General features: G+C 34.5%; 1 protein-coding gene across 1 annotated transcript; it reads right to left on the minus strand.

Annotated features, from left to right (window-relative positions):
* Nucleotides 1-8166: 8166 nt before the first annotated feature.
* On the minus strand, nucleotides 8167-9093 carry LOC109674193 (olfactory receptor 12D1-like). Its single transcript, XM_020151231.1, has one exon. The coding sequence runs from the start codon at nucleotides 9091-9093 to the stop codon at nucleotides 8167-8169; it is 927 nt and encodes a 308-aa protein (XP_020006820.1).
* Between the last annotated feature and the right edge of the window lie 1227 nt (nucleotides 9094-10320).

The raw sequence follows: 10320 nt of genomic DNA on the forward strand, positions 1-10320 counted from the left end.
CAGATATCTCTTTAAGGACCTGATTTCAACTGTCTTTGTATATTTTTTATGAAGAGGAATTGCTGAATTATGTAGCAGTGTTAGTCTTAATTTTTCAGGGATCCTCATAATCTTTTACAGAGTAGTATCTTCCTATATTAAGTGTATAGGGATATCAATTTCTCCACATTTTCACCCACATTTATATATTTTTTGATAATAGCCATACTAATAGATGTGAGGTAATATCTCACTGTGGTTTTGATTTATATTTGTCAGATGATTAATCATTTTGGTTTCTTTTTTATACGTCTGTTGGACAAATGTCTTCCTTGGAGGACTAGCATCATAGGATGCCTTTTGACTCTGTTGATTATCTCCTTTGTTGTGTAGAAGCCTTTTAGTTTGATGTAGGCTCATTTATCTAGATTTGACTTAGTTGCTGATGTTTCTGCTATCAAATCCAACAAATCATTGTCAAGATAGGTGTCAAGAAGTTTTCCTCTTGTGTTTTCTTCTAGGAATTTTACAGTTTTAGACCTTATTGTTTAAATCTCTAACCCGTTTTGAGTTGAATTTTGCAAATGGGATAAATGACCCACATTTCATTCTTGTGCATGGGGATATCCAGTGTTCTGTATATCTTTGATTGAAGGAGACTGTTCATCCCCCATTGTGTGTTCTTGGTTCTCTTGTCAAGAATCATTTGACTTCACAAAGGATTTATTTATGGACTCTCCATTGGTTTATATTTCTATTTTTATGCTAATTCAATACTATTTTAAGGAAACATGAGTCATTCAAGTTGGAAAGGAAAAGGTAAAATGACATGATCTTATACAGAGAAAACACTAGACCCCACAAAACAATGTCTTAATACTAATAAATAAATTAACTAAATTCAAAGGACACAAAAATCAACATATAAAACTTAGCTGCCTTTCTATACTAATAACAAAATCCTCTTTCTAATAGCAACAAAGGAGTAAAATACTTAGGAAAGAATCTTTTCATTGAGGTTATAAGCTTGTATACTGAAAACTATAAAACACTAAGGAAATAATAAAATTGTGGGACATCCAAATCAATAGAAAGACAGCTTTACTTACAGATTAGAATACTTAACATTCTTAAGATGTTTATATAAAAAAGTGATCTAGAAATTCATTGAAATTAATATTAAAATTCCAATGACATTTTTTTAACAGAGGGGGAGTAAGTGTACTCTGATTGTGGGAGCAATTAAATTCTTAGTGGTCAGATGTGGGTCTGTGGTGGATTAAGAATTGTCTAAAAATCTTCGGTCCTCTTTCCATTGAGAGGCAGTGACTATTTCCTTTCCCTGTGAAGCTTGTTGGCATACCTCTGTTTTGACCAATACAGTCTGATTAAAGTGATGTCAATGGCTGTTCTTGGTTTTGAACCAAGCTTTGTCTTTGGTTCAAAAGCTGTTTCTGGCAGCTTTTCTCCCAGGAAAAATCTTCCCCAAGACTTCTCCATTGAAGAAGCATACAGCCACCACTTGGCTTAGGGCAGGGAGAAACAGACTTTGACAGCTCCCCCCTGTCCCCAGGCTAGGATGTAAGCCCCTAGCCTTGAGCATAGTCAACCCTTCTCTGCTGTCCTCTTGATTTCTGACTCACTGAATCATGTGGATTATTTAAATAATTGCCTAAGACACTAAATTTTTCTGTTTACTACTGTGTTATGCAGAAACAACCTACCAGAACACTATGGGCTTCCTTACAATTTGCAACTTCCAGGCAGATTGGATTTGGTAACAAATTCTTACCATGGACAAACTATCCTGAGACAGTTCAGGGTATATGGTGCCTCCTACACATCCACGTTCTGTCTTTAACAAAACTCAAATTAAAGAACCAAAAATGGTTGAGTTGGAGATGGAGGAATCACAGAATATAGTAAGGACCAAATTGTTGGATTTGCAAAAGTGAACACAGAAATTCTGAATGGTCACTATACCAGCTCAAAATAACTTGCATAATCTTGTCTAATTTTATGTCTATGTAGTTACAAATGTTGCAACATTATTTCAGGGCTAGCAGCCTCTATAGGTACTTAGACATGGAGAGCAAGTATTTCTAGTCTTTTAGTTCTAGGAATATTTCAGTAATTATGAATTCATTGCCTTGATTTTGTGTGGAATTGGTACCAAGTAAGGAAAAGAAAATAAAATTTTGATGAATTCTTCATATTTCCCTTGTATTACATTGCATTGTATTTTCTCAAGGGTAAAAATTGGAAAACAAAACACAACAAAACAAAACTACAAATGGTTTGTATTATCATCCTTTTCCATGGTCAAGGGATGAAGGGAAAATTGATATTTTTTCTACTTGTTTCCTTTTTTAGTATTTCACAGTAATCCTTGAAAATTTTTCCACTTGACTTCTAAAACATCTCTGGAAATATAAGTGCCAGAATTATTTTGATTAACCATTGGTTATTTTATTTCTGTTAATTAGTGATCACAATGTCATTCACTTAAATTACTTATTTTCCTCACTTGACCAAAAAAAGCAGTTTCAAAATAAAATCGTGAACTGTCTTTAGTTAAAATTGTGTTCCCTTTTTCTCCCCTGTATTGTTTTGTATAATATAGAGAATAAAACACTCCAGTTCTGTTTCTCTAGCTCATTCTGTCTTTAGCATATCCTCTGTGTGAGATTCTTCTTCCTTAGCTCTATAGTGGGTATCTTGGGCACTGTCTGTTTTTATTGCAATTCTCTTATACAAGACGTTGGTAAATCTAACCCTTGTAAACATCTGCTGATGAAAACTAAACATCATAATTGGTCAATATTTATAAGAATGAAATTCTGTGGAAATGGGAAGTTTTAAGTCTTTCTTGTTGAAATAGGAGAACTACTTTATGTTGTGTGTAGGTCATTAGAAATGGCCTTAAGGTCAGCTTCTCCATTCTCTCAGCATCTCTGTTTCTTGGTTCAAATACCCTGAAAATCCTATGACAACCATAAAATTACATAGATATTTATGGTCTAGAGGAGTCTTCAGAAGTCATTTGTTACATCACTAGGCTAGAGAAGCATCTAGAAGATCAGCTATTAACACTGTTCATATGCAGGACAGTGTAAAAATCTAAACTCATTTTTATTGTAAGTAGGACTGACAATAACCATAAGCTCTGAAGAGGGCAATTTGGTAATATCTATGAGAATTATAACACCTTCATTCTTTTACATAATATTTCCACTTCAGGATTTTATTCTACAAAGAAAATTGCTTATGAAATGATGTGCATATAAGATTATGGATTGCAACAAAAGACTGGATATAACATAGATATCTGGTAATTTAAGACTAAATCAAGAAATATGACACATCCACAATTCGGAATATGCCATGCAGATTAAAACAGAATGGCATGATCTCTAAGGTACATCTTGTTCTGTGCCTCATTTGTCACATAACAATGTATTTTTTGTTCCATCCTCTTAGTAAGTAAATATCTGTATAAGGCTCTTTGCAAGGACAGATAAACAAATGGTAATATTGTTTGCCCATGAAGCTCAACTATGTGACTTAAGGGAAGAATGGTAATGGTGATGGGGAAGGCTTGTTGCCTTTTTTATATAATTTAGATTTTGAATTATTATCTATTGAAAGAGCAAAAAAAAAAAAAACCCTAAACTCATGTTTTGTTATGAAATTTTTACACATGCATATAATATACTTTTATTGTATTCACTCACCCATTACCTTCTAATAGAAAAAATATTTTAAAAATTACCTTAAAACTGATTTGTCATTATCTGGAATTGTTGATTCCAGATAATCAACAATTAAGGGAAAGTACTGTTAATCAACAGTAAGGGAAAGATGCATTTCCCTTACTACCTAGGGATTCCATTCTTGTGTGTATAAATTCCTTAGCTCTTAAGCATGAGTGTACCCTGATATGATGATGATGATCATGATGATGATGATGATGTGACATGAATGGATATGGGGAACTGTCGAGAGGGAAGGGGATGGGAAAGGATACTGAGGGATGAAGAGGATCATACATATACAAGGATACATACATACGTACATACTTATGAAAACAGCATAATGAAACATATCAAACACTGTTTGAAATGGGAACTATAATGGAAGGGTGGTCAGCACCTTCAAGGTACACTGTGCACATGTAGAAATTATCACAAGGAAATTCCCTCACATTATTAATGTACACTAACTCAAAAATAAAATTAAAAAGGACTTGTGTTATGTTTTTGATTTCTTTCTATTAAACCATGGTAAGCTCCCGAGGCTAGCAAAATTGAGGTATTATGTAATGGAACTTTTAGTATGTTAAGTGGGTGAATGACTTTCGGTGGCCAATATCCACCTAGTTCAAGTGTAAGAACTAGGTTGAGTGATAAAAGTCTCAGAAGAACATGGCAAGAAAGAATAGTGCAGACAACAGGTAGGATTATACCAAATAACAATCCCTTTTGAGCAACAGGAGTATTATGACCTTGGAACATGCCTTCATGTACTACTTCTAAATACCATCATTGGTATTTAGTGAGTTGATTTGCAACCTTAGTGACTAAAGAAGAGTAGAGTAAAAGTGGAACTTATTAATATACCAGATGTGGGCAGCAGTGCTATTAAAGCTGTTGTTATATATGTCAAGGGATTGGATTAAATATATGGTCTGCATGGGTTTGGTAGGTCTTAAGGGTTGTGGAGGTATACACTGACTAGGAGGGAGAACACATATGCCTTAATTAAGGCTATGAGGAATTCAAGATTTTTTAATAAAATTGTGACATGAATGTAATTAGGGCTATAACAGGGGTAATTGATGTAAGGACTAGAGTTGTTCCTCCAATAAGATAAATGAACAAGTGGCCTGCTGTGATATTTCAGCTGCACCTCACAATGTTCAGTGGAAAGAGATGGTGCAAACATTGATCTAAATCAAGTTGTAAGTTTTAAGGAAATGTTCACACCTTTTCTAGGTAGCTTCTTAAACCACGTTTTGGCTTGAAAAGGGAAAACCACATACTTTCCCTGCCAACTGAGTTCAGAAACTATCAAAATGTTAGTTGAGTATCAAGGAAGATAAGGTTTCAATTGGTAGAGGACCTTGCCATTGTGATGGAAATCAGAAATTTGTTTTTAGTCTAATATAATTTATATTAACTAATGTGTTTTTAATACATTGTTATAAGGAACAAATAATTATGTATTCATGTCCCTGAAGTCATTAACAATTCAGAGCAAATTAGCTTATAAATAGAATATGATCGATATTTTTATTCATCTGTTAAAAAATTATTGATAATAATTCTTTAGTAACATATCCTCTCAAGGTGTCCAAACATCATATAAATAATGTTAAGGTAATGTTCAAAATAAAGTATTCAAAGCAAATAATATAAAGAGGAAAATTTACAAATTTATATCAAGAATTATGGTCCATAATAGAAAATGCTTTCCACAAGTCAATAAGATGAAAGCTTAATGGGAAAAGATGAGCAAAGGATGTAAGTAGATAAGCTACAGAAATCAATACATGAATTCACAATAATCATGCAAAAATGTCCTCACCAAAAAACCCAATGTGCAAATGAAAACAATGAAATATCAGATTGTCAATGAATTAAGACAAAAAGTTAGTGGTGTTGGTCAAGATCTAAAGGGGCAAGAATAATGTTCAGGAGAACTAGTTCTGGTAAGCAATTTTATAATATCCATTAAAATATTAAATATGCATATGCTTTGATGCAGTAATTCCATGTTTATGAACAAATTCTCGCTCAAAAGAGCAAAGATGATATGTAGGACTGTTCATTGCAGCAATTGTGACATTGAAAGTGTGAAACTGTGACATTGTGAAAGTGTTCACAAGTGACAGTGAAATAAAAATAACCAAAACCCTAAATTTCCACTAGTAAACTAGATCCATTAAATAAATAACTATGCAGCCAGTAAATGATAAGATTTGTATGTGTCTCTCTGTCTCTTTCGTTATATATCTTTGCTATATAGTTTAATGAAAAAAGAAGTATATAAAAGGATATGTGTATATTATATAATATGTTGAATATGTTTAGTGTAATTGTATCATTGTTTAAGCTTTATAGATATCTAGGTAGATAGATAGAGGTAGACACTATATTTTTATTTGTTTGTTTTGAGAAAGGATATTATATATATCTCAGATTGTCTTCAAACTTGCTATGTAACCTAGGCAGGTCTTGCACTCTGATCCTCTTGTCTCAGCCTCCAAGTGCTAGAATTTCAGGTGTGTGTCACCATACCTGGCTAAAAACACTAAATTTTAGTGATGATTATATCCAAGAAGTGATATCGGTATTAACGGAAACCCTCCTATTTATAATATATATATGCATATATAAATATATATATTTACTGTGCACAGATTTATATCTGATATTTTTATAGAAACCTTCTACTATTTTTGTAACTTAAAAATTGAATATATTTTAAAAAGACATCACTCATCTTTTCCAGAAGCTCAATTTAGTTGGAGAGTCAGACCTGCCAATAAAAAGGTTAATTACTACAATATTGGCAGCAACAAAATAATGTGTGACTAAAAAGCAATCATTTAGCTGAACAAATGCAGGTGAAAGAAGAGATTCTGAAACATAATTATGGAAGTGCTGATTTTTACGCTTGTATTATAGCTAACACGTTCTTATTCCAACTCCTTACCATTAATGTAAAGAGAGACACCAACAAATATTTTTAAAAAATTGGTATATAAGCCAGTTTACTGTAGTTAGGTACTAAAAGGAAAAATGTTTTATGCTAATATGAAATCAGCTAAACTATTTCTGCAAACTACATACTTTCTGTACTAGTCAATTTTTTCATTTCTGAAACAAAATACCTGAGCAAACAAGTTAAGGGAGGAAAGATTTATTTTGGCTCAGTTTCACAGGTTTTCATTTGTCGAGGTGGGGAGGGTGTGGTAGAGCAGAGTACTCTACTCATGGTGGACAGGAAACAGAAACTGAGAAAGGGACCAGGACCAGGTGTAACCTTCAAAAACATCCCCTTCCCCTACTGGGATTCATTTCCTCTAGCTTGAACCCTCCTTTTAAAGTTTCCACAACCTCCCAGAACAGTGCCAGCAGTTGGGACCAAGCATTCATGAGCGTGCAGAGGACATTTTATATTCAAACCCCAACATTCCATTTCTAGTGAAACAAAAATATGGAATCAAGTAGTTTCCCATAATCTGAGGGAAATTTTATGTGTATGACCCATTCTCTCCCTAGTCAGTTCACCTTTGAGAAAAAAAAGCATAGTTTTTTTTTTTTAATTGTGTTTGTTTGAAGGGTGAAGCCAAGCATTCTGGAAAGTGCAGGAAGGTTGCAGAAAAGCATTTCTCTCTAACCATGAGGAACATTCTCATCTTGGACCTTATTCCTTCACCTTAAGGCTATCTTGTAGGTAACTGTGGCTGTTCAGCATTTGGAGTATGGCTAAAGCAAATTAAGAAGATATTAACCAGATTTTGAAGACTATGAAAGAGCAACTGTGAAATATCTTACTGTTTTTATATGATTGAATGCTGATATGGTTTTGACATATTAACTTGCTAAAATACACTATTAAAACAAAAACCAAAACTTTCCCAAATCAAAAAAAATCATGACACAATTCTGAAAAATCTCTATAACTTGTGTGAGTTGGCATTAACTTCTCAAATTGAGTAACCATAGTTTTAAGTTAAATTCTTCAAATTATAAAAGCATAATGGTTTTATTGATCAAGGTAAAATGTGTCAACCAACCAAAAGGGATCACACAGAAACAGGTGTAAATACTACTCATTTACACTGAACACGGACATGGAAAAATAGTATAGATATATTTTATACCTAACTATGTAAAAGAACATATTAGAATATATCAAAGTCAATGCTATCAACTGATTGATATGCCAAAAGCAAATTCAGCATTATAGGTCCATGGCTAACATTCCACATGTTCAAGCTTCCCTATGTTACCTAGAATATATTGATTAATACAATTAGACTATGTTGTCCCATGTATTATTACATTATCCAATTCTCTCTGTAATATATTTTAACAGTTCCACAAGTGGTAGAATTATGTCACCTTTCTCATTGTCTAGTTATTTATGCCTCAGAAGAGTTCTCTAGGTTTATTCAATTCAGAGCTTCCTTCTGATCATCCTATTCAAGGCATCCTTTACTTCCTTATTCCTCAAAGTATAGATCATTGGATTTAGTACAGGGGTCACCACACTGTACATGATAGCAATGATGCGGTCTTGGTCCATGGAGTTGCCTGGTGCAGGGCGGATGTAGGTGATGAGAACAGGACCAAAGAAAAGAATAACCACTATGAAGTGGGAGGCACAAGTGGACAGTGCTTTCTGAAGCATGCTGCAGGCATGGGTCTTAAGGAGGAGATAGGTGATTATGTAGAAATATGAGAGAAGTGTGAGAAAGAAGGGGACAGTGGCAATGGTCCCTGTGACAGTATTGAGCAGCTGCTGGTTGAGCTCAGTGTTTTCACAGGCCAGCTCCAGCAATGGTTTAACATCACAGAAGAAGTGATGGATATGGTTGGGACCACAGAAGTTCAAATGAGATGTCATTATGGAGTGTAGAAGGGCATGGAAAAAAGCAATGGTCCAGGCAGTGACAGCCATCAGGGTACAGAGCTGAGGATTCATGATGACAGTGTAATGAAGTGGTTTGCAGATAGCCACAAAGCGGTCAAATGCCATCACTGCCAGCAACAGAGACTCTGTGGTACCCAAGAAGTGGAAGAAATGTAGCTGGGTTATGCATCCCAAGAAAGAAATTGCTTTGTTTGTGGAGATTAAGTTCTCTAGCATATTTGGCAGTGTCACTGTAGAGTAGCAGATATCTAGACATGCCAGGTTTCCCAGAAAGAAATACATTGGTAAGTGGAGTCTTGGATCAGAGATGACAATTGTCAGGATGGCTCCATTCCCAGACACATTGACAAAGTAGACAGTGAGGAAAACAGCAAAGAGAAGAGGCTGTGGCTCTTGGATGTCTGTCACTCCCAGGAGAATAAACTCAGTGACTGAGGTTTGATTCAACATCACTTAAAAGAAGAGACAAAACAATTTGTGGAACACTGTCTCTAATGAAGATCAGTCTTTTCATCTCAGGATTTTCTTGCCAACACAAAGAATTCTGCAGGAGAATGTTGCTGTTTTACATAATTCCACCTTAGATCTTCTGTAGTATTTGCCTGTTCAGATTGTTAATCACTAAGGACTGTGACTCAAGCATTTTTTAAAATTAGCTTTGTCATTAATAGATTTCTTTCTCTTTGGGATTCAGAGCAGGTTGTCCACATACCATCTTCTGCAGCTATGAACATCTGCAGCCTTTTTTCCCTATACATTTTTTATTAGGATATATTCATTATACAGTAGGGGGATTCATGGTGTCAATTCTGATTAGTCTTATATTGTACATTATTTGCATTGCCCCCATCATCTCTCCCTCTCAATCCCCTCCTCACCCCATGTTAACATCTGCATTCTGGTACAAATTTCCTCTTCTTTCCTAAGTCAGCTTTGTGAGGTGGTAATTTCTTAAGTACTGTACCACATTGCTGTCTCTTGACCTAGTGGGAAACCACCTGACAAATTTAATAGTTAGGGATAAAATTATTGCATCCTAATGTCCTTACAAAATCGAAAAAGCCCTAAGAAATGCTCCTAGCTTTTCCTTAGAATACAAATGCTGGCGATGTTTTCTTACTCATTTCTTCCTGGTCCACATCCTTGGGAAGTCGTGGAGCCTGATTTGATTAGGAAATGAGGCCACATCAATCAGTATTAATCGAGGTATAGCTCAAATTTTATCACTAAAATATGTGATGAAGGGTTTTAGTGCTTTCCTTTAATGTAAGCTGTAATACTTTTCCAAATAGGATCCAAAATTATTTTGATGACAAATGCTACTGTGTTTCTATTGTCTAGTTGTCTTGGGACCATTTCTTTTCTTAGATCTACAAATCCCGGGATTAGAAAATTTCTTTCAACAAGTTCAAGTTTCTCCCTTATTTCACCTAATACTATTGTCTTCTTAACTACCTATGCTCTGAATTCCCTAAAATACTGTTTTCTGTTATGATGCAATGTTAGTCATTTTATTTTGCCTGAAATAAGTTCACTCCTCAGTTACCCAGGAATATTCTACCTCAAGATGTGTTCAACTTCTTCACTTTGGGTTCTTTTAATGTGTCCCTGACAGGAATGTCTTCTATGGATCCAGATCTGTCTGCTTCATATAATGCTTTTTCTAAAGTTTCCATC

This window comes from Castor canadensis, chromosome 8 (assembly GCF_047511655.1).
Source record: "Castor canadensis chromosome 8, mCasCan1.hap1v2, whole genome shotgun sequence".
Classification (NCBI taxonomy): domain Eukaryota; kingdom Metazoa; phylum Chordata; class Mammalia; order Rodentia; family Castoridae; genus Castor; species Castor canadensis.

Coding starts and splice junctions, on each gene's coding strand:
- LOC109674193 (XM_020151231.1), bottom strand. CDS start 9,093: ATGTTGAATCAAACCTCAGTCACTGAGTTTATTCTCCTGGGAGTGACA.